At 39.9% G+C, this 25,848-nt stretch overlaps 1 protein-coding gene across 10 annotated transcripts in view; it reads left to right on the forward strand.

Annotated features, from left to right (window-relative positions):
• The first annotated feature begins 1,316 nt into the window (after positions 1-1,316).
• Positions 1,317-25,848, forward strand: part of Ampdeam (AMP deaminase) — a 56,495-nt gene continuing 31,963 nt past the window's right edge. The window contains exons 1-4 of one of the 10 annotated variants that reach the window (XM_076810614.1): positions 1,317-1,784; positions 1,897-1,959; positions 3,614-3,776; positions 4,531-7,554. In XM_076810614.1, the coding sequence (XP_076666729.1) occupies positions 1,714-1,784; positions 1,897-1,959; positions 3,614-3,776; positions 4,531-7,389 (3,156 nt within the window). In that variant the 5' untranslated portion in view covers positions 1,317-1,713 and the 3' untranslated portion in view covers positions 7,390-7,554. Of the gene's footprint in view, positions 1,785-1,896; positions 1,960-1,982; positions 2,884-3,613; positions 3,777-4,530; positions 7,555-9,056; positions 9,284-9,363; positions 9,553-13,412; positions 13,550-16,230; positions 16,806-18,704; positions 18,775-24,733; positions 24,957-25,848 lie in introns of those variants that run through there. The other 9 variants (XM_076810615.1, XM_076810617.1, XM_076810618.1 and 6 more) reach the window with 9 other exon arrangements.

Genomic DNA, 25,848 nt, shown 5'->3' on the forward strand with positions numbered 1-25,848 from the left:
GCAACCTTCGCGCGCGCGAACAGGTAAAATGGCAACCCCGCCTCACGGATGCATTCCACTACAACCATTCACCGGCCCGGCGTTCGGAGGGCTGCCAGCGCCCGCTGGACAGCAGTGACGCCCGAGCTTCGAAAATTTTAGGATAAGCGAGCCGCGCGCTCCGCTTTTATGATCGGTTTACCACTCGCACCCCAGATTACTGTAATGAGGTTTGAATACAATGTCGACTGGTCTCGTACCCGTCTTAATTTAAAAATTTTTAGCTACGACAGGGTTCACCGCGGCTCTATACCCCCGTATGGAGAGATTTTTCGCCAACTGCGTATACAAATTCCAAAAAATGACATTAACGGGAGCCGGTATAGGCGTGGTGTTGAGAAGCTAAAAGGTTAAAATATTCAGACACAAAAATTGGAGAAAAAAATTCCAACACCGCTACAATCAAAGACACGACCTATTAGTTACCCGTTACGTCCGATCTATGCATGCACTGCATTAAGGATAAAATTATAAAAAAGAAAACCAGAACAATTGATTCTGAGGTTCGCAGAACTAACACATAATTGAATAAAAATTTAATTTCTCAATTTATGAAAGCAGTGATACAGAAACAACTAGCCTATTGTTTATCAACACCATGAATTTTAAAACGAGCATTAAATACAGTATCAAATAAACAGTTTGCAAAAGCTTTTCACAACGATGATGGTTAAAAAATTGATAAAAGAAAAATTAAGTAAACGTAAAATATTTTAAATTATGAGGGAATAATTTTTTCTCATTTTTCGGCGCAAATTGCATTCCGATATATTTTTAAAATTTTCGAAGCTCGGGCATCACTGCTGTCCAGCGATCGGTGGCAGCCCTCCGAACGCCGGGCCGGTGAATGGTGTAGTGGAATGCGTCCGTGAGCCAGGGTTGCCATTTTCGTCTGTTCGCGCGCGCGCGCGTAGGTTGCAGTTTTAACGGATGACCCTGTACATAAATATTGATATTGTACATTTTTGCATTCTTAAATTTATTAACCGGGTATTTTATGTTTTTTTATATCCTACTTTAGCAGAATACATTACGCCACCGTGATACAAAGTCCATGAAATTTTGAACGAAAGAAAAATCTTTATTCCCAGACAATCGATGTTTAAAGGAATACAAATTTCGATTTCCTTGCAATTGTCAATTTGAAACGTTATTTTATACGTATATGCATAGCTATTTTATTAGTGCAGGAGTAGGGACAACACCTGCGTGTTTACCTACTGAAACACCCCCAACCCTGCCGTTGCACGACGTCAAATACGACAGTTGCTCGCTGCGTCGACACAAAGAAAGATCGTCGCAACTTTTATTACTGCGTGATTTTTTAAGCATCAAACTAACTTTACGTTCCATCGAAACATCCGCGACATTTCTCCAAATATCGTTAAGTGGATACAGTGGTCATTCGTTTCATTCGACTCGTTAATAGTTTACACAGCTTTACGAATAACCAACGCGAATATGCGCTATTATCGGGAGAATTATTTGTTCGCAAAACATTGCCTGATATTTGTGAAGAATTTATTTTCACTCTTGCGATCTACCGTAATAACGTTCATAAGCATTGTTTAAACAGTTCTCGATTCGAATAAAAATCCGTTTCGTAGTAAGCGCCAAATATCGAACATCGATACAATCGATCGTTTCGATTTTTTGAATTCGTTGCTGAGCACTATGACATCGTTTTACGAGGGTCAGGATTATTACAAAAGGATGTTGGAACTGCAGGAAAAATTACGGAGAAGGTAAGTGCAGGGCGTGTTGCCTAAGAAAAGCTACGTATTAGAAGAGACAGCTTGCTCGACGTACGAAATTAAAATATATATATTATACATGTCTGTTAAATAATCATTGCAGCGAAGAGGAAAGAATAAGATTAGAGGAGAGATTCAAAGTACTTGTACAAGAATCACGCAATAGGTGAGTTTTCAGTTAAGTCCCTCTTGGCTCGATTATTTCCGCAACGGACACGAGCATTTTTAAATTATCTTCTTAAAGTAACAAATTGGCTAGTGCAATCTGGCAAACGTTGCGGAAACAAATTTAAGAAGCACGTTTTATAAACAATGCACCGATGCTTCCCGACATGATTTAACGTTTCGATTGTCAGCGAGCTGGCATTATCGATTTTATTTCCCCCTTGCGTAATAATGAGACGAAAGAATTTAGGAGATTGTGTATTGATTTGCTAGCGACCCAGTTTTCGGGGATGTCGCAAATCAATATACGCGAACATAACCTTTGTCTCGCTATTTATTTCGGACGTGAATTCCACGTTCATCGTGTTTACATTCTTGATATATGCCTTAAACTGGGCAGACATCGATCGTACACATAGAGAGGGGCTACATAGACGCTACCTTAATTTGGCACTGCAGTGTTCGTGCTTTGTTATGGCTGCTGCCTCTATATACCGTCCGCGTATATATGTATTATGTTCGCAGCGAGGACGTGACCTTTTACCAATGTCACGAAATGTTCTTCGATCGTGCAGACATTTGATGAACTGTACCAGATTTAACCTTGCGCAGTGAACATTTCTGCTGCCTGTTTGGCAGACAATCGTGCTTTTTCATCAGTTTATCTCGAGAAATAAAGAGAGCCGGAATACTTCGAATTTTCGACGCATCCTTTTTTCGTAGTTATTGAAAGTCATAGTAGGGCGCGTTTTAACTCTCTATAACCTACAATTTTTTGTCGCGTCTCAAAAAATGTTCGTATAGGTCCATGAGTGATTTTTATTTAATAAGTATGTTATTGCGAAATAAAGATCGGATGCTGTCACTTTGAAAGAATAATGGTACATGGCAGGGAAATGGAATTAGTAAATAAGAATACAATATGGTATGTGTACTATCTGAAAGTCACAGTGTGGTACAAAGGGTAACCCTGAAACTGCGCACTACTTGAGTCGTAGCGTGAACTAGGGTCAATTGTGAATTAAAATTTCTTTTCTTGTTCAGGAGACATTTAAAAATTTGGAAACATATTCATTTTAATTTGTTTCTGAAAATTCAAAAATTTCCTTAGAGGAAAAACTATTTAAATATTTTTTTTTATGATTTTTTGGAAACATTGGAAGTTTCAGATTTTCAAATAAGTATAATTTTATAAGTAATTTTAAAATGAAATATTTTTTATCTGGAATATAATAATAGGAACGAATTGTTCGAAGTTCAATGAAGAAGAAATCTTTGCGCGTTTAAAAAAAAACTTTTGCATTAAAAATGAAAAACAATTTTTTTAGGAAAAAGATATGTAAAATTAGAAACGTGAATATATTATTCGCATAAAAATGTTACAAGTTTATTAAAACACTTATTTTCAAGTATTTTTCCTGGTTGCAAACTATAATTTTGTTTTTCAACTCTCGAGAGCCGAATTGTCTTCGGAGAATAAATGCTGTGCAATACAATCACCCGAAGATTTATTACAAATATAGGGCGCACTTTAAATGTTGGGATATTTTAATTTTCTAAATTTAGGGTAGCCATTTAGCACTCTTCAAAAAGGAGACTTTTTGTACGCATGACATAAATTGCACCAAAAATTCATAAAATTATTAACGTTTCAGGCATGATGCGTGTATAAATCGATTGCGCATAAGGTATATAGAGTTCTTAGAAGAGCAACGTACGAGGGATGAAAGGAATCATAAGCTTCTCGATGCGTTGGACAGAGTAGACAATAGCCTTGCATTGATGACTGCGAAAACAAATAAACTCAACGTTCTTAGAGTGAGTTCTCTCGTTTTCTGTATGCTACATATTGAAAAAAATTATGCGATTTTATCATGCACTTAATATTGAATCTTTGAGCCCTAGTCTTTTTAGACTCACGCAAAAATGCGTGAGATATTTATTACAGAATTATCTTGCAGAATATTTTGTTTTCCGAGCTTTCGATTTCGCGGGTTCGTTGCGCACGCGCACACTTAACCCGAATACTAATTTTTTCTTTTGCAAAGTCACGTTAAAAAAAGAAACAGTGTTTTTCAGAAGAAGCTTCTTTTGTTGACCTGTCGCGCGGCCATTTTGTGTTAAAAAAATTTAAAAAAAAATGTGATCATACTTCAAGGTATGTTGAATAAAGGCCTTCAAACAGATTTTGTATTCCATTCACTACACTCGAATAAAAAGTTCTCAAAATCAGGCAGCCTTTCCTTTCCTCTGCAGTGGCATTACCCCTTAATCATCGATTTCTGGTTAAATACACCCCCCAAAAGTGTTCAGTAAACAGTTAATTATCGCAGTTTAAAAGAAACTTAACCCACATGTATTTGACGAATCACAAAACCAATTTCTAAAGAATAAAGTCCGTTAAAATATAATAAAAAATATAATATAATTATTCTACATATTCGAGTAACTTCTGAACATGGAATATTCTTCTCGATTGTACCACGAGTTACAGCACACCTTGTATATAAAATACTCGATGCATGCACAAAAACTTACGCGTTACAAATCAGAATATTTCACTATTTTTCAGAAACAATACGACACCTACCTTCGTCGAGGTTACGCGCCGCGTTGCCCGACAGGACGCATTAACGATGCGACGAACCAGGCCGAAGACAAGTACACCAGAAGAAACGCCACAGCAGCGCAGATTTATTTACCCCCGGAAGTGAAAACCATTTCATCCGCGCCAATGTTCCTATCGAATCATCAAGCGAGTCACTCCCCATCTGCGCCGAGATTAACAAAATCCATACAGAACATGTATTACGACAATCGCCAGCAGGATATTCCACAACCGCGAGCCTTAAATCAGCAACCAAACGACAGCCAGAGCGCGGCGCAAATGCATTCGCCGGTTCAACGAAACAGCATCGAACGCTCACCGTCCCTGATGTTGTCCTCGCCAATATATCAAGAAAAAAAGCATCCTTATTACAGTAGAAATCACCAGTTGGACCCACAGATTAATTCGCCGAGGCAACAGTCCGTTGTTCACTTCAACGAGCCCTCGACGCAACGAATGGGAGCGATTCAAACCGCGTCGCGTTTCACAGCACCGGAGCCTACCAATGGCAACACGCCATCGTACAAGTCGCTGGACGTATTTCAGAATCGAGCTACTCCTTACTACAGCAATCCACCTACAATTATGGAACCTTCCCGACAGCAAACCCCGGAAGGGTTGCTGGGCAACCTGCAGCCGCGGCTGAGGAAGGCGAACGAGCTGTCGCCAACTTTCGGAGCCGCAGCGGTGATCACGGGGCGCCACGCGCCAGGTGCGCCAGAAACGCCTTTACATTTGCCCAAGCAATTGCTCCCCAGCCATTTAAACTATTCCCCGAGGAATACAGACTATTGTCGAAGACCCTCTACCAACGACCATCTGTACTCGACTTTCGACGACGATTACATGCCACCGCACGGGCAGAAGTCCTCGAAACGTCCGAGCAGCACAAGAGCTGGTCGGCTGTCGCTGGGCATGAAGCAGGTCCTCGACGAGGTGGACCAAAGCAGAGCGACGACGATCACCGTGGAGAACGAGCTGGACAGGTACATGGAGGTGATCCGGAAGCTTAACCGTGACCTTGACGCGGAAAGCTTGGAGGAGATCGACCACGAGCAGAACACGAGCGGCGACGTCCTTAACCTGACACTGTCCGACGACGATCTGGAGGCTACCGCTGTGGACAGGTCGAAGGAGAAGCTTCCTAAAGAGGTGGAGAAGATCTTGGCGCTCGCTGACGACCTGGCATCCAGGTCGGCGGATCTAAACGACGCCGGGGATCCAGGAAATCGGGGCAGAGATGAGAATAGAAACGTTGAATTGATCGCGCGAAGCGCCACGGATGGAGGTCCTGCGACGGTCCCAAGTGCCCGCGAAGGTCGCGTCACGCCGATGCCGTACGCGAAAGACGAAATTAGCAGCGACGTTGCGTTACAGCGGCCGGAATTAGACTCGCATATTGGAAAGCCTTGGGAACGGAATGATGTTGGTGTAGAGGAAACTCGAGTGACGCAGCAACACCAGCGGCCTGGGGTGCTGGAAGGTGAACGCATTGGCTCTGTCGTTTCGTCGAATAAGGTCGCTGAGGAAAACGGTAAGGGCACTGTGGTGGCTAAGGAAAATGTACAAAGGAAGGTGGACTGCGGTGGAGAGGCTATCCGTGTCGCGGAGGAATCAAAAGTGGACCAGGGTGCGTTTGACACTGTCGACGAATTAGAAGAATGGAGCTTGGGCGCGGTTGAGAAGCGGGTACGGGAAATCGCTTCAACCGAGGATGCTGAGGAACTGTCTTTGGGGAATGAGTCGACGAATGATCAGTCTGAATCTAAGGGAGAGGATGCAGAGCGAACTGAATCTCTGAATAACGTGGACACTGTGGAAAGTAAAGCTGAGGAGCTAGAGGCGACAAACGTGGGAAGAATGGATTCCAATGAAGCGGGAGGCGAGCTACAGCCACGGAACGCTGAAGTTCTTCAAGTTGAAAAGGACTTCGTGGACGAACGCGAAGCTGAAACGAGTGAGACATCTACTTCCCAATGCCAGGAACCTGTGCAGGAAGATGAGAATCACGACAGCGGGGATAATGTACTAGAAAAGACAGGGTCAGCAGAGGAAAAGTTGGATGAGGGGAAGCAGCACGATGAGGTGAAGAAAGAAGAATATAATGAAATGAATTCTGCGTCTGTTGCGAAGGAAGCTAACGAGCCAGAAATTGCGACGCAAGGTGAGGAGTACAAGGATGAAAATTACGTCGAGGAAGCAAATCAGCTGGAAAATTACGCGCCGGGCGGCGAAGCGGAGTATGCCAATCCAACCGAGGAATATTACGATGAAAATGCAGCTTATGAGAATGGGCAGAATCAGGACTACCAAGAGTATGCTACTCAGGAGTACGTGGAAGGATCGAATGAACAGTACGAAGGATATACGAGCGAACAATACGATCAGTATGCCAACGTTCCTGAAGGTCAGTACGAGCAGGACCCTAACGCGCAATACCAAGGGGACCCGAATCAAGAATATGCTTACAGTTACGATCAACAATACGATCCTAATCAGGCGTACGAGACCGACGTGAATCAGCCTTTTGAGTACACCGAGACTTATGACCCCAATCAGGCAGAGGTCGCAGAGGCACAGGAGGGTAATACAGGAGAAGAACAGAACGAAGAAAGCAAAGAGCCACCTGAGGAATCGAAGTGCGAAGAAATGCAAAAGACCTCGGAGAAGGTCGAGGCGGATCAAAGTGGAAACGAAAAATTGTCCCCTGAGAACGAACCTAAGAAAAAGAAGGATGTGATAAAATCGCTGCTGGAGTCTGATACGGACAGCACAATCGAGCGGAATGTATCGAACACGGAAAGTGATTTCGATTTTAATTAATAAGCAAAAGCTATCAGCAGCTTCCAACGAAAATCTGTTGAAAACCACACGCGAAAGCAGATTGTTTTTATTCGTTACAGAACGCACATTTGTACGATATATGCCCGACATATATTCGTCTAGAATGTAACCATAATCTAATGTAATAAAGTTACGTATATATATATTAATGAAGGGAATGTTTTTTTTATATACTTTCGTCGTATCTGTTTTAAGTTAGTTATGATATAGGTTTGTATTAGGTACTATGAAATGAATTACTTTTGCAGCGGTTCACTCACGACAGATGATTACTTTTAAAGTTATTTTGTTGTTAAATAGAATGCGCGGGGAAAAAGAATTGTCTCCGAATTTTGAAAGTTAAACTGAACTTCGCGGCAGGCTTTTTTGGAAAGCCTCCGCATAATAGATTGCTATATTAATAGATACTATCTTTTACTTTTTTTACATCTATACATTCTGTGAAAACAACAAACTTAAAGTTTCTTTATGTTTTTTTATTACTATATTGTTGAATGGTGAGGGCAAAGTTCTACTTCAAAATAGAATTAGTATTACCACAGTTAACGATAGAGAATATGATAAAAAAAAATCTGCACTACAAGCAGCATAATAAACTGAGATATTTAATTTTTCAACATGCTTCAGGCGGACGATAAACTGACAGAACGAAATTTCGATTAGGATTTCAAGATCACCTTCATTTTTTAAAAATAGAACCCTACCCTTTTAACACGTACTCCTGTAACTGACGAGAAAAGAAATTCATTCGTGTATAACACATTGACCTTTGAGTGACCTTAGGCAGGAAAATTCCGCATTCAATTGGCTGCGAGTGCAAGTGGGGAATGAAAGAAGGAGGGAGAGAAAAAGAGCGCCAACGATGCGCGCGTGTTGGGGGAATAATTCACAAACCTTTCAAAGAATCTAGCAGAGGAAATTGGAAAATTATACCGCTCTAACGAAGCCACGGAATTGAAAGAAAGACTGCGGTTAGAAGCCGAGATAGTGGCGACACTAGGTAAAGTATACCTTTCAGTTTAATTTAAAGGGCGCACAGGAGGCGGTTAGTTGTGCGGCATAGAATATAGATTTTCACAAGCAGGCGCGAGCCTGCGCCTGTCGCATGACGCGCTCCCGTCGGCCAGCGCTATTCCACCAATCGTGCTCGTCGCTCTGGGTGTCCCTCGTTTCCAGTACTGTTAACGTTACAGGTGAAAGATTATATATTTTCCAAGCATCCCGATGCTCGTTACGTTCGCCTTGTCAGCACGTTTACTCCTCCGAGAAACATTCTTTACACTTACCCGAACGACACGAGAAACGTTCGCTTCAATATTATGGGGCGCACTCACGAAAATTTTCTACGAATAATCACAAGTTCGAAAGTTGGAAAAAATTGACGCGCATTTTGACTTAAAAGTTGTCACGTAAACACCTCCGTACGTCGTGAGTATCAAAGAAAGAAGTTTCAGTTTATGTGTCCAGTTATTTCACCCTCTGCTCGGCGAAAGTGTAGCGAGTTTGTAGATGCGATGTTCAGTAACAAGGAAAATGGTCGTGGGTTTCGATTTGATGAAAGAAGTTAAGAGTAAATGATTGCTTTCGACAATTCGGAGACGTTAAGGAGGCTAATCGTTTTCTTATTTTGAATCCAGTCGGCCAGATCGAGTTTGCCCGAAGGCCCCTGGAAGGGTAGGTACGCTCCTATCCGTACGCATCGTGGCTGAAACGTGCAGTGACAGTCGGTGGCTAACAGCACGCTCCAGCGTGCTGGAAGTTTCTCGTGCAGTGTATCACCAGCGGTTCCTTCAACGGAACGGATGCTTCTATCCCGCGAATGAAACGATAATCTCACAGCGATCGAGCATATGCGAGTCTTTTATTCCTGTACGTATCATAAAACGACGAGACGGTGACCTTGCTCGTACCTCCACGTAAAGTCGCTCGAAAAAACAAACTGAATGCTTCTAGGGACACATACGCTTATCAAAATATCGAACGTTAAGAAATCAGTGCCGTTGTGATTGTTTCGATCAGTCTACGACGCGCACAGTTCGCGATTACAACTCGTTAACATCGTTGGGTGTATTTTCTGATCCGCCGAGGAAGGGGAACGTATGCCCAGGCGGTTCGTTCATTATCTCCAGGGATAACTAAAATGTAAGTTAAATAATGCTTCTTTCTTCATTCAAGTTGTTTTCGCCACAGTATGCACGGTGTTCATGCACGGGTATAGAAAGTTAAAGTAACTAACGATTCACCGCCCTTTTATTTTACATATTGAGAATGCATGCAGTGAATTGTTTTCTTCGTGCATCGTATTTAGCACCTGTAATGCTACTTAAAACACGTTTCCAATGTACGTGGCTAATGTCTACCGCCTGAATAATGTAGATTATAGAGTGTATGTTTCTATGAATTCTGTATCTATCACGTGACTTTGAAAAATCAAGTTTCAATCTCTTATTACGTACTTAGTCACAGTTTAATTTATATGGATGAATTTAAAGCGCGAGTGTCAAATTTGCCCTTATAGGGTCCGATTCACATATGTTCACGCCCACGTGAGAGCATTTTTTAGAAACATAAACTGTACAATGATAATCTGTTCTGATTGTATCATACAGTACAAAAAGTTTAATTATTTATCGGTTTCACGTTATGAGAAGTACGATTACATTTGAAATATAATTTATATTTTTATGCAACTACGACGCACTAGTCATTATGTACTTGATGATCAAAGTACAATAAATTCATAAATATTGCTTTTGATTCCTACGAACAAAAATTTGTATTTTCCTCGCAAGAAATACATTATCACTTGAAAAATATTGCACGCGAAAATAGTATGCGTCGCAATTAAGCGTATCTTGCTCTGTTGCCCACGCGTGCTTTACAAAGGCGAAAGAATGTGCTGTTTTCTCACGAAGAGACTTTATCTACTCTGGTGAAGAAATCATCTACGTGAATATTATTGTCTTCCATTCTGAAATAATATTATTATAAAGTCAATTTAAATTCTTGGGCCATAAATTTGCAAACTTACCACAAGACTTTTTATTGAATTTATATATAGGGGAGACCGTGGCTTGTTGATACAGGAGCAGATATCTGTTGAGATCTAAGCAGTTGATATCTGTGCAATATCTTTAGATTTGTTTCCAATAATATTAGTAATAAAGAAACAGAACATTACACGCATGTTTCCCTTTTGCAATTTGTTCATAAATGTACATGTGCAGCTGTGTTCACATTGGTAATACAAATGACCTCGAACTCTTAACAAGCTTGATTTGTCGCCTGAATAGTCAGTCAATCTGGATAATTACATGCAGAGGGTAAAACCAATTTGAAGGGAGAGAATACTTTGACGCTTATTCGCTTCCATTAAAAATTTTACTTTGTTTAATTTATATGGGCACATAATTTTTTTCATTAATCGCTTTCTGAGTGTATTTGTTACATTGCAACCTTTGCATCGATAGTAAAAAATCAATGATGCGCTTCTAATTTTTACTTGCCGCAAAATTGTTGTTCTACCAGATTTTGACTTTACTTACCTACGAAGTCACTTACCTTTGACTTTAGAAACCTAAGTATTTTTAAATCAAATGTCGCAGACGATATAAATAGAATAGTTTTTAAACTTTCGCTTTCGTCGCCGAAAAAAATGGGTTGCTTTGTAATTTCTTAGTATTTAATATAAGTAATATTTTAATAAGTAAATTTTTTTTAGTATTTGTTTTAATGTTATTTCAGGTAACATGTTTTCCCATTTCATAATTGCCTTGTTTTTAAACAATAACAATGTTGTTATTTGATTGTAATAATTCAACAGAATGATCGCTCAATAGTCCAACACAAATATTTCAATTTTACCCAATGAATGTAACGTTCACATTTAACAATCATTCTTCTAGACTTGCGTAGAGGCACTTATTGATAAATACAGGTTCTATTTATAATAGATTGCAGTCAGATAACACAGTCTACGATAGTTGATTAAACACAAGCGCCCACTCCTGCCCCCCCCCCCTTCGCTACGCGCATGGTCAGATTCGTGGGAGCTAATCGGTAGGGGCGTAGGTCTACTCTTATATGGAATGGAGAGTAATTCGAATTGCTATATGTATATGTACATATGTATCTATACTTGTTTTCGAACAAAATATTATTGCGTTTAATCAACTATCCCCCCCCCCCTGACGCAGGAAAAAAAATTAATCGTTCCTTTAAACTGAAATTAGTATATTACAAAGTAAAAATAAATTAAACTGTGAAGTAATCCCGCATTACACGGCCCCAGTTATATTGGTTCCTACCTACGTATATAAATTGTAATAAAAATTGTTTCACTATTTATACAACCCCCCCCCGAATGGTATCCTAGCTACGCCCATGGATCTGACACACGCGATTGGTCGTACCACTTTCCCTGCCGGTTTCCTACCAATCAAATCCCTGCGCGGAATGAGTCTACTCTAGACGGAGTGGAATGCAGTATAGTTTATGTCATTGTCGCGAGGGACATTATACAAAAGAGATAAACAAAATTTTACGCGCTTGTTCATAGAAATTACAGATACAGTGAGATATCCTATAACGAACGACCTCGTAACGAATGAATGCTATTTGTAACGAACAGTTTTTCTCATCGCATCAAAACGCTTACAACGAACGCGGAGAAATACACTCGGCTGTACACGTGCGTGCAATGTATGAAATTTAAATATGATAAACTAAATTCATAATTTGCATATTTCGTATTAAGAATGTGCATATGTATTGTCCTTAAATAGGTACACTCAAGTACGGATCCTATAACGAACAAGGTTCTAGAACGAATCAGCACTGTATTATCAAAACTGTTTTTTTTTTATTAAATTAATTTATTCAAATTCTCTCGAAACATTCTACAGAGCAACTAAAATTACTTGTTTGAGAAAGGTGATTATAACTTCCTACATCGTTCAATTGAAAGTAAAATAAATTAGAAATATTAAACGCTATTAAACATAATAAAATGTTAAATATTAATTATCTCAACCATTATTTAATCATCAATATTACAATGAGAGATAGTGAAGTGCTTTCACTATCTGTGACGAATTGATGTAGGTATTCTTTGTCTCGGATAAGTAGTGTCGCGCACCCGGAAAGATACAAATACATACACTTGTGTATAAAAATGTCTTTTATTACAAGAAAGTTTGAACTCGTTGCTAGTACCAAGTATAAGAGGCTTCTGACGCTAAAGACGTGCGCAGGATGAAGCGTGGACAAGTCGGAGAGTCCTGTTTCTATTGCGAGGGTGTGGGAAATGGAACTATATAGGATTGGTTATTGAGTAAGGGTGGAAGTAAGTAGTGTTTTCGAGAAAGTTCGGTTGTTACGAAAACGTAGTTTACGCTTTGGAAGGGGCCTTGGGACCCACGGCCTAATCCGCTTGTTTACTGCTAACAATAAGGGTTTCAAGAGGGTGACGATGACGCGCTAAAAAGGGAAAGTCGCGAAATAGGTATCTACTTGTCTTGCTCCATCTAACTATTCGTGTGGCGCTCGGTTTGGGGTTCGGTTCAGATCTGGACCGGGCCTAAGAGTAGTATGTATTATGCGTTGTTTTTCTTTTAATTCGATCCTTCATTACTTAATTGCGAAATCGTTGGTTCTTATCTGGACTTCAAATTAAATATGCCCGACTCTGATAAACGCAAGTAGTAGTACCTACGTTCCGTGCAATGTGTAACGGCGTTGCTGATAAATACAAAGAGCAGTACGTTTCGTGCGACACTTAACGATGTTGCACTCGCAGTGAGATATGCCGCACGGAACTATAACTGAGTATAAGTTCATGGTTAACGTCTGGCCGTCACGACACACAATCAGTAACAGAAACCTCGAATTTTCTCGTTTGTTCCTTCATTCTGCTCAAGTAACTCTTATCCCATTATACCTCAACACAAATTTAGATACAATTCGTACATCAAAGGGTTAAGAACGCATGTATATGTTTGCAGAGACATGGATGACCTGGTAGATGCGAATGGCATGAAGAAAGTAAACGGCGAGGCCGATAGGATTTTCTACGAGTTAGATACCGAAGGCGATGGCGATAGCTCGACAACGCCACACAATGTCGACTCCCATCGTGATCGTAAGTTTCATTTTAAATATCGATTCACCGTCTTCCAATAACCCTCGACCGGCTGTCCCTGGGTCTTTCTTGATTATAATTATAATTTTGAAATTGGATTTAAAAGTAAATTTATTAAATTAAATTAATTGAAGATAATTTTATTTAGTGTACAAATTGCCCGTCATTCTCATTATAAGTGAGGAAAGTCGTAACATAGTAAATGTACTGGAAAGTGTATTTAGTGGAAAATGTTAGTTTAAGTAAAAACCTTTCTTTTACACTGAAATAATTAAAGTTATCTTTTAAAATTTTAATTTAATATTTATGTTTTTGTGTTTGTTGATTAAATTATTTTAATAAAAGTTATTTGATTTAAGTTTGTTTGAGTAATTAGTTTGAATTAATTTTTTAATATATAAAGTTTGTATTGTAAAAGTTTAATTTTATGTGTAAAGAAGAAGTATCGCCAAGTTTAATAGCAAACAGTAATAGAGAATACTTGAGGAATTGAAGAAATGATAACGAAAGGTACTTTGTAGAAAATGCATATCTAAGTAATACCTTACAAAGAAGTGTCCAAAAGTGATTTTTTCAAGGCATCATAGGGTTGGTGGTATTTAAAATATATTGTTCTATTTATAATTTTAAGTCAACTTGCATAAACACTTTCAATGCTATTTCACCTTCCACGCCGAACAATTCCCTTGTATCTTCAATAATCTGGAAAATTTAAGTCGAACATTCTGTAAAGCAAAATGTGTCGGAGAATTATTGCTAATTTTATCCGCGGTTTGTTTACGATAAAGACTTTTTTTATTACATCAGAGGAAGCACATTCTAACGTGTCCGGTGTGAACGCGCCATTGAAGTGTAAAATTTGCTCCGCTACACGCAGGTGCAATAACGATGGTGTCTGAGATGTGGATAAGTGTTATCACTAATATAGTGGCCGGAAGAAGTCGCGAGAATCGGTATTTTCTGACGAAGGTGGTTCAGTTCTAAGTAGGATTGATAAACCACGGTAGCGTGACATTAAGAGGCGCCTTCATTTCGCTGTGATTTAATAACGAGTGACGTGTTTCAATAATAAATCTTGTCGCAATTTTGGGACGGTTGAAATTAGAAAATTGCCCCATTACCGTTCTTCCCTTCTTGCTTGCTGTCCAACCGTGTCGTTCGTATCGATCTGTCGCTTCCAGAGTCACGTGCATCACGAACCTTAATTAAACTTCTTCTGGGATACAGTTTTAAACGCGCGAATTCACGACGCTTGCATGACAGCCTCGAGTTAAAAGTACAATCACGCACGTTCTACCGCGATTATCGGTCTTCCTCTTTGATTCAGATCTGTTTCCTTCAGTTTTCTAGACTATCGCAAGTTTTTAGATCATTATCTAGATAGTTTCTAAATAATCACTTAGATAAATAGCGAGTCAAAGAAAAATAGATGGAGGAGTTAGAAGGGGAAAAGGAGATGAGAAATAAGGGTGGAGGGTGAGTAGAAAAAGAGAACAGGGATAATCATAAGTGAAGGACAGAATAAGGTAGCGATGGTGACAAAAGTAAACGTCACAAATGAAAATAAAGAGCAGGCTGGATTAAAAATTAAATCTAACTTCATAGGCTATAAAATGGGAGAAGCGAGTATGATGGACGAAACGGGTGAGCGGTACATAAAATCAATAGATCTCTTCCCTACATAATACAAACAATAAAGTCCCCGGTAGATGTCTGTTTTTTCGGGCTACTTTTGAGAACCACTGGGCGGATTGTGATGTGGGTTTTACCATTTTATACAGCATTTTTCGAGGAAGGTTTAAGTGTTTGAACCACTAACCTATGACAAAAGGAAGCCGAGCAGTGACGATTTCAGTGAAGCATTCCTCGACAATGCTGTAGGTATGGGGTGGTGGGGACTGCGTCGCACTCCGTCCAGTGGTTCTCGAGATTAGCCCGAATACACAGACAGGCGCCCACAGACTTTATTTTATTCTACTTAGAGATAAGAAGCCTGGGCCACGCCGGGTACTATAAGCTATAGTGTACGATATAAACACGCGGGCCTATTATAAGAAGACAAAGATTGTAGCTACAAAGAGAACAAAAATTCATTCCATTCCAATGAATTGCACAGCGTGGTACGAACAATGGACGATAAAAATTTTTCGCTTATAGAATCAGCGGTATATCGCACAACCTGACATGGTCGGAACTGTTTGTCTCCGCGCTTGCAGGGCGTTGTTATTTTTAGAATTAGGAACAATATTTCGCGACGCGCGTACGAAGCGTTCTTATACCGGATGTCGGTATCGTCAGGTAACGTTCTTGAATGTTGGCAAAGAGCCTACATCCTCGTTCCTTTCGGCGTCGCTCTCTCACCTTACTTCACAAACTGAATAGTATTTTTGCCACCGTGCAAAGGTTCCCTGGCCGTTCGTTCGACCGCAGTGTGCTAAGCTGCTCGAGGGTTTTCGTCGCGCGAATAAGAACGAGGCAAACTTTTTGTCCCCATCCCACGGCAGTGTGTTGTCTCGTTCGACGATTACCAACAGCGGCGGTCACCTTCCGCAGTGGTTTATTCGCGCCTCGAATGGTCACGCAGCCGACGCGTACCCGTCGATAAATAATCTGTGTTTCCTGTCGGTGTGATCGCGGCCGAAACACGGCTGCTACGTAATCGTATTGCGATTCGATTTTTGGTGCGCATTATTGTGGATAGTTTCACGGCCACCCGAAACGCCGCCATTGTTGCGCGATTTAAAGTGTTCGCATCGGCGATAAGTGATTTCGTGTGATTCTGTGGTGCACGAAATCCACGCGAATCATGGGTACCGCATCCGTCGAGTAATATTTGCCCGGGCATTAAGCACGCCAATTAGCGTGTGTGTGTTGTAACGTCGAATAGGCAGCCGCAGCCAGTCCGACGTCGGATCATTAAATCCAGTTGTTAACTACAGCGGCTACGGTTTAGAGTCTAAATTTTACAACAAGGCTAGTCGTTGCGAAGGTAGACGCTAACGGTTGGTGCATTTTTCGTTTCATTGTTTGAAGGAGGAAACGTTTTTCAACGCACGGACGAACTTCGAAATAAATAAAATATTAAGCAGCTCGATCGGGATCGAGATTCTTTAATTTAATCGCGAGTGCGACTCGAAGTGGTGGGTGATTGTATCTGGGAGCGGAGAAATGTCAAGCAGAGGCCTTAATCCGACGGAAAATGATTTGTACTTAAGCTTACGACTATCGAACTTTCTTATAGACCCTGAAGATGAAGGTAAACACTTAATCTTACCGCTAAATTGTTGTATTCCGTATTTTTCGTATTACTTTTATTTTATTAAATAACTTTATACAAATAACGGAAACTAAGACGATTACAGATAAATACTAGATTATAGATTCAGAACTAGATTCTCGTGTCCAGACTATTCGGACTGAAGTGCTCAAGTGCTTCTAACTGGAAGAATTGCGTGTAATATATATATATGTACGGTTTTCGGTAAGCTGAAAAGTGGGGGTTGTCCTGAGTTTAACGGTCGTTAAGGGATGAGGCATAGAGATCGAGGTTCAAGGATGAGTAATAGGGTACGGATAAGGTCATAAAAGAAGGACTTCAGGATGCTTACTATTGCTATCTGGAAAACTAACGCGCTGACTAATACTTTATATAGATTTAAATGACGTTGGTATACAACAAAATACTATAACGTCAGATAAGCGATCTTTTTTTGGTGATAACGTAATAATGTATCTGTTTAAAAAATGCAAAATTTGGCTGTACCTAATAGCTACATATACATATTATGAGATGTAGACGAAGTTGTGAATGCCGGTACGTGTCTGCGCCGATACAATGCGGTACGAATAAACACCTATATTCAAATTGCATTATAGAATGCTTTTTTGATCGGATACATTCCGTGTCTGCGTGGATGGTATAAATCGACCTATAGTCGGAAATGGAATGTCATTAAAGTGGAGCTTAAAAAAGAGCAAAATTGCAATTAGCTGGTCCACTGATGTCGCACGAAAAGATTGTCCATTTTTGAACATGTATTTCCAAACAGTCTACAAAATATTTCCTACTCAGTTTATTATTCTTTTTATAATTACTCCAATGAAATCATTCTCTGAAGGAAAGTATGAAATATTCCGCGATGTATTTCCACCATACAAGTATAGAATCTTAAAAGCTTTACAACAAAATCTAGCTTTCTAAAGCTTATTTACCAATTTTCGTCGCTAGTAACCGTTTAAAAAAAAAAGTATTCTTATTTGCGACAATACAAAGACTCGAAAGAACCACGTGGTTGTCAACGTGTTAAATAAATGTAGGTCCAGAAGCATGCAGATTACTCTCTTGCTCTAAGTGTTTAGGTTAGAGGCGTGAGAATCGACGACAGATTGCACAAATGCTTTGAAAACGGAGCTCCTTGTTGCTGTGTTTCGACGGTTTTCAACGTCGCGCGCGATACGTTATCAGCGGCTTAAACGGCCCCCGTTCGCACGGCATAATCCTTCGCCCGTGTGGTGGTCTTGTACACATGCAATTTATCTGCCGCGACCACAGTCTCGTGGCGAGTCTAAACGAGGTGTTTTCCACGAAAATCGGTAATGATTCACAGCTGCGTAGTTGAAACGCGAAGTTCACAGAACCGGTTTCTCTAACCGAGCGCTCTTCTCGGGTAGCGTCGTAACGTTCAGACGTGACAGTGCTATTGTGCAACTACGGTATCCGACGCGTACGTTCGAATTAAGCCGAGAATCCACCGGGAAGCTAAGCTAAGCTATGCTCTGCTATGCCATGCTGCGTTTTAAAAAAATTAGCTTCAATACATTCTTATGGAACCGTTTCCACCAAAAGCTACGTTAAAACGTAGCATCGCATAGCATAGCTTAGCTTCCCAGTGGATTCCCGACTTTAATGTTGAACTGTCGATAGCTAATCTAAAAAAAGAAAAATAAGTCAACGATAACGAGGGTGAAGTATTCTTCGAACTTCTATTTTTCAAGCATCCCGAATTGCATTCCACTGGACGCTTTCATTGTTTCGTGCTTCAATTACATAGTTCCGCTGCAATTCTTCGCGTGATCGCAATGGGGCTGCCTATTAGGTACGGTGAAACGAGATAAGAGGAAAAGTTGATTAAAAGATACCTTGTGTCCCGTCGGAACGGCGGATCCAGTTATGAATCGTGAATCACCGTGGAAACCAATTGGAAGATTCCATCTGCAGAGGAAAGGTGGGGACCAAGTTGTTATCCGTATAACTATTTCCTCGAACCAACGGGTGTCTCGAACGCTCGTTTATTATGTAGTGTATTGGAGTGTGCAGTAGCATGCTGTTTATCCGGGTATGAAAGGCTGAGTTATACATACAGGGTGGTGCATTTAAAAGTACACGATTGGACCTACTGAAAAATAAAAAGAATCAAAATTATAAAAATGGTGGCTGTAAATTTAAAAGAAACGTGATTTTTCGCCTGGGAAAAGAGCCATTTTATTTTTTTTTTTTTTGTCAAAATGGGAGTTTTCACAGACTTATGTGTAGGTCGAGGTCGTAACTAGACATGTTTCGCATATGCTCAATTTTTTTCAAATCGATTTGTACCTCCGTTTTTTCGCAATCACTGCAAAACGAAGTGAAAATGTGATTCCGAGAAAAGCGCGTTTAAAGCTTCGTAAGAGGAATCTGGTCTACCTGCGTGCGTGCAGAAATGGTTTATGGTGCGCTCGACCTTTTCGGCTGTGAAATCCCAAATTTTGGAAATTTTAACATAAACCAAACGGCATTTTAGTTGGGAAGGGTGGTACTTTCGAAAAATGCAACAAAAAAGAATCAAGTTTCTGACTCCCCTTAAGATTTTTGGGGCCCTCAAACCTTCGAGGGCCCTACTGGTGGAAAAGAGGAGCCCGAGAGAGGGGGGGGGCGTTTTATTGTAATAAACATAGATAAAATAAAATACGGAAATTTTAAAAATTGAAATTTGTTCTAAATAAAATTGAATAATATTTTAAATGATATTTTAAAATAAACTTTTACTGCGATTTTTAATTATGTCAAAAGGGAAGCAGTAAACAAAATTTCATTCAATTATTTTTTACATAAATAGACGGCTTACAACGGGACCATTTGTTACATATTACTATATTCACCAACGGAAATTACATCTCTCCGAGCTTCTAAATCATATATTGTCCAATTTAGTGGTTTAATGGGATTATCTCTTTGTACCTCATAATATTTTGTAGCTACTTTATAACTCTTTTTATACCTCAAATTGCTGATTTTCCAATGCCGTAATTGGACTCCATTCTAGTTACGGTTTCACCATTTTACAAACGATTTATTATCTCGCATGTAGCTTATACTATTAAGCTGATGGGTTTAGGTTTAATTAATCGAAGTTCTACTGTTCAACCCTTTGGGTGCTATCAACTTGAATGGTCAACACACGTAGCGTGCGGGCCTCCTCTAGTCGCATCTCTTAGACACAGCCCCTGAACGCCTGTGGGCGTTCCCCGCACACGTCGCATGTACTGGACGAACGAATGTATGCGCGCATAGCACGCGAGGAGTTAATACGAAAGATAGCTTTATCTACAGGTACAATGACTGATAGAATTTCGAGGAAGTTAATTCTATACGCAAAAGCAACTCGAAAATGTAGTTTTTTCAAACTTTTTTATACGGGCGTTCGTTACCGAGAAAATTGAGTTTGAAAACTCGTTTCGTACGAGTGCACCTGAGAATTAGCATAATGTTTAGTACAATCCTCGTGCAAAAATAAGTTGGCATTGTAGAGTAACTTTTTCGTGAATTAGGCTTCATTTTCGAGAAAGTTTTTCGAAAAAATATTATTCTACAATGACGACTGATTTTTGCAGAAGTATTTATTTCACATGCAATTAAATTCTGGTAATTTCTAGTAGAATTTTCAAACTCAATACCCTGGGAAACGAAGGCCTGCTGTAAAAGAAATTTATTCTACTTTTTCAAATTGTTTTTGTATGTGAAATCTCCTTCGTGTTTGCACAGTAACTTGTTCATTCGTTCAGATCTGATTGCCTCTCAAGTAGTCGTGCTCCTGAGTACTTTGTCTCAAGTGTCACATCGAAATTTATCTTTACTGCGGGATAAAAAAAAGAAGTACTGATAACTGTGACGAATTGATAGCCTTGAGGAGAACGATCGTTCGCCACTACTGTCTCATATCAGCTTTTTAATTGTGTCATTAGATCTTAAAAATCTTCGTAGCACGGGACATGTCCAAACCATCCGTTACCGTAAAAATTACGAAAGCCAACGAAATTTCTTGAACAAAAATGACAAAGTGAAATTCAGTCACTCGACTCTCTATTCTTAAAGGCCTATGCACACTGCACAAAAGAAACGGGGATATGGAAAATCGGTTTTTGGACGTAGCAGGTATATTTTATATTTGCAGCAGGTAGATAGGTACATTTTGCATAGTTTAGTTTGTTAAATTTTTAACTGTTTAGTGTGAAGCACACATAGCCAATTAATTAAAATTAGTGTACAAATTTAAAAAATAAAAAAACTACTTCATACTGCAGTATTTCGTCACTTTTATTGCACACTGAAAGGCTTAATATAAAGAAATCGCATCGTGTCATTAGAATCAAACAGAATGTCCATTTTATTTCCGTCGAAAAGGATCGTCCATTTTTAATAATCACCGCCATTTGCGCTCTCGGCGAGAATCCAAAAATTTTAACTGAAGGACTGGCTTTTAGCGGAAGATTTCGGGAGACATTGGAAGGTGTAGGCTCTGCATGTACCTACTTGGGCCAAGTATTGGTATTGATCTCCTTCCGCGACAAGCAGCCTCTTGGCGCTTGGACCGAGACTCTGGTTAAGTGCCAGGAATCAATTTACAAAAAGTCGCGATTCTGCGAAGAAAATTAGTATGTACTAGGTATGCCGTGCTTTTATTTTTTTTCACGCGTGAAGATGCTTTTGCGTTTCATTGGATACAAGCATCTCTAATAAAGCAGAGTTTCATTCGAAACTCTTCAAATTTGTTTGAAGGACAAGAGCGGGGGTAGTTAGGTGTGGTAAAATTAAAAGGAAGTAAAGTTGAAGCGGAAATGTGGAAAAGAATTTTTCATTCAGTTTGTAGCATTTAAATTATTTATTAGACAATTTTTTAACATTAATATATAGACGTTTTATAACAATGGAATGTCGCAATATGGAAGAAATATCCGTCCACGAATGTATGAATGTTAAACTTCTCTGTCCTCACTTGTGCACAATTCATTACGCATGCTCGTTACACGTGCAGCGTTGTGAAATGTGGGTCACCGAAGTGTGCGTATATCAATTACAAATATGCACCATATCCATGTGACGAAAATGACAGCAAGTATTCGATTCTGTCTTTATTTGTACACGTGTTGTTTTTATCGCTTACCCAGCGACTCGTATTCCATGGATATTCAATTTTTAGACGTTCCATCAGAGTCTCGGTGTTTTTTTTAATTATTAAATTGAGCACGCATTTGACAAGGGAACACCGCGAACCCGGCCTCACCGATTGCAACGCAACTTTGTGGGTTTTAGAGTGACTCTAAACAAGAACAATGGTGTGTGTTTCGTTTGGGCCCTATCGCCCTTTAAGGGGGGGGAACCTAACCTCAAAGACAAATTGGCACTTCCACTTTTTCGCGTATAACTCTCAAAGTACAACAGATAGAAATAAATGTTTCAAACAAAAGTTTAATGGTGCAATAAGCGCTACAAACTGCCGTTAACAAAATTTTGATAAGAGTTAAAAAAAATATATATAGCTGATGAAAAAAAGTCTTTCCAAAATTTTGTTAACGCAAGTTTGTAGCGGTTATTGCATCGTTAAACTTTTATTTAAAACATTTTTGTCTGTCTGTTGTACTTTGAGAGTTATACGCGAAAAAGTGGAATTAGCAATTTGACTTTGAGGTTAGTTTTCACCCCCTTAAAGGGTGATAGGGCCCAATTGAAAGACACCGTTGTTCTCGCTTTGAGACATTCGAAAAACCCATATAGTTGCATTCCAATCGATGAGTCCGGGTTCGCGCTGTTCCCTTGTGGGACACGTGCAATATAACTTTAAAGTTCACATTTATATACAGAAGTAATTTCAAGCATTAAGCTTACTAACGTTGTTAAGAATATCTATTTTGTATCTTAGTTAAAAAAAAATTAATAGTGATGGCTCTTTTCAAGTGCATTAGCTTTTATTTATTGTATGTTTTATAATTAGTTGTACTGTCGTACTCTTTATATTAAAAGCTTTTACTTTATCAAAGAACATGATGTTTTTCATAATGAATCCCGCGATAATATTAATACTTGAAAAACAAATTTGTGAATTTAAATTACAAAGCTAACACTAGAAGGCAGCGATTGCAATCACAAGCTGCCAGGAAATCTTTTCATAGAAATTATATAAAAATTCATCAAACAGTAGGTTTAAAATGCCCCTGGATACAATGGTAATCAAAAATATAAAATATCAACAGTATACCAAAACCACTACATTTTAAAATGTGAACAGTAATAAAAATACTAACTTTAGAACATGAAAATTTAGAAAAAGCACCACACTTTAACAAGAAAGATGTACGACGAGTCACAAAATTATTGAAAGAGACTATCCTATCCTCAAACGGTGCTTTTATCGCCAAATATAGTATTGCATTATACCGTGAATAGATTCTGATACGTATTCACTGGGGAATGTTAATGGTTTTCTTCTATGAACAACACTCACGTACGGTTTCCGTCTGGCAATGCAGCCATTGTAGGAGCGCCTTCAGAGCGATACATTTCCGTTTCAGAGGAAACGGTTTTCTCAGAAAGTTATCCACGTATATACTGCAGTGCATTTAAAAGCTGTGATTCTAGAATTTTATTTCATTTCCCGTATTGTAAAGCATTCCCTCGATAGGTACATAATACTTTCCTACTGTTATGCGTTTTTATTCTCTATTTATTATATAAAACAATACTATTTTTCTTATAATAGTCATTACTGCAGACTGTGCATTCTGAAATAATGAATTAAGCTATCTCTGTTTATCTCCTGTTTCAAGCTTCTTTACCAAAAATCTGCCTGTTCCAGTAATGCCATAACTCACTGTATATCTCATAATCTATTGTATGTTATATTAGACTGATGATATTTTTAAATATCCAGTTTTAAAATTACTTATACGCTACGTGACGAATTAAGAAAGTCCGCTAAAAAAATTGCAGGCACATTCATTAGCTGAAAACTAAAAAAGAAGATTTAATAAACTTAAATCCTAAAATGATATATTTCGTAGATATAGTCATTTCCAGTTGTAAGCACTGCTCCAGTCCACGGTACATAAATATTCGAAACGCCGTATCATTAGCTGTCTCACGCACTCAAATACTGGCTAATTTCTTAAAATACCACAGATGCTTTGCATAAGTTGTTGCAACTCTTAACCGATTTCCATTGGTCTATATTGCGCGAGAGAAGGCCAGACATAATTGTTGACAAAAGTCCCTCGTATTCGTTCCACTGTCTGTCTCAATTTATAACATGCACTGGCTATGTTCTGAAAACAAATGGTTTTGTGGTGAAAATACACCAGCAAACTTTGTAACAGGACTTTCAACTTGAATATATCAAATAACCAGCATGGGACTATTTCAAAAGTATTTAAATACTTACGATTAAAAGACTCTATTTATTAAGAATTAAATTTAATCGTAACAATTATTCCCATGTAATGTTTCAATTAACTTAATGCGGGAGATAGAAAACTGTAGCTGAAATCGTCAGTTGAAAACGCGGCAGGTGGCAGCCCTGCAGGAGAGCATTACGCGGTGTAATAATACGCACGGTTTGAATATTAGAATGTCTGCGACAGGTTTAGACGTGAATCGGTAGAAAGTTGTTCGTACACGTGTTGATTTGTTCAAGATACATTGCAGAACACTTTCCTCGATGCGGATCGATGGAAATAAAGAGGTAAACATCGCGAGATCCCGTGGCGGTTCATAATCCTTGGGAACTTGGAACTGCTTCGCGATCTCGCTGCGTAAACGGCGCGCCTGCCAGAGCGCTCTTAGTAGTGAAGACGCGCGTGTAGATACGACGGCGTGTGTATGGGTGCACTACGGTGTGTACCAACTGCCAACTCCACGCTACAGTCAGTGTATTCGATACTTGCGAGCAGTGAACGTGTCAGTGCCCTCTGAAGTACGAACCACAGGCGCGCCTCGCCTGTTTTCTAATACGGTTTCCCGAAGATTTTTTCCTGCGCGCTTCCGTGAACAGGAGTGTGTCAATTGCGTCGAACGAAGCCAGCTCGACGTACATAATCGTGCTCTGCGTGCTGTTTCCGTCTCGAAAACTGATCAGCATTCCGACACGACGATAGTGCGGTGCATATCGGATTCCCGATTTTTTCAGACATCTTCGAAATGTCGATCGTCTGTGTTCACGCGTAAAACCTACTACGTAGCACGTTCCTGGCGTGACGCGTCCATTGGTCGGTCCCACTGCGTCGTCTACGAATTCTGTCCCCGATCGTGTTTGCGCCTGGTGTTTTTAAACGGTCAAGGTTCGCGTCACGTTTCGTTCAGAACCACTACTGACTCCCCTACATCTTTGATAAGAACAGTCCTCGCCAAACGTTTACGTTTCTCCTCAGTCCAACGATACGCTCCCTAGAATCGTCTAGTGTGTTATATCTTATCTACAAACTGTGAAGCACCGAAGATCGCGTAAACAGTCCGTGGGCGATTTATCTTCGGCGGTAATCATCGGGCGTAGATTTCCAAGGTTTTGGATCATCTCCAAATCTACTCGCGCCGATGATTCACGCGGGGCCAGGCAGTTTTTCTGGAGCCGATCGTTTTTAACTCGCTGACCTTGCAAGCTGGAAGCGACGGTTCTAAATACATGGAATGGTCTATTTGTACCTAGGCGCGAGAAAGCATTACCCGTTCGGTGGAGTCGACGGTGCGATTGTGCAGCGCAAAGAACCTCCAACTGTCGTCACTTTTTTTGCCACCCAGAGGCAAACAGTTTGTTATGCCCACAATGTGCCCGCGGCGTACGCGCAATGGCCATAATAATTGCTTGGCCACACGATTGGCTCGCGGCACGAGACAAAAAAGTTCGCTGCACTTAACGAGCATAGACAGCCGTTGCCCCTTTGACTCGCGTTATTCTGCGTGCGCCGCGGCGTTTCTATTAATACTTCTCACCGAGTTTGGTAAACTTGTCGGTGGTTGCGGGTCACGATAAGCTTTTTGGTTCATCAGGTTCGCG

Source organism: Andrena cerasifolii, chromosome 4 (assembly GCF_050908995.1).
Source record: "Andrena cerasifolii isolate SP2316 chromosome 4, iyAndCera1_principal, whole genome shotgun sequence".
NCBI lineage: Eukaryota > Metazoa > Arthropoda > Insecta > Hymenoptera > Andrenidae > Andrena > Andrena cerasifolii.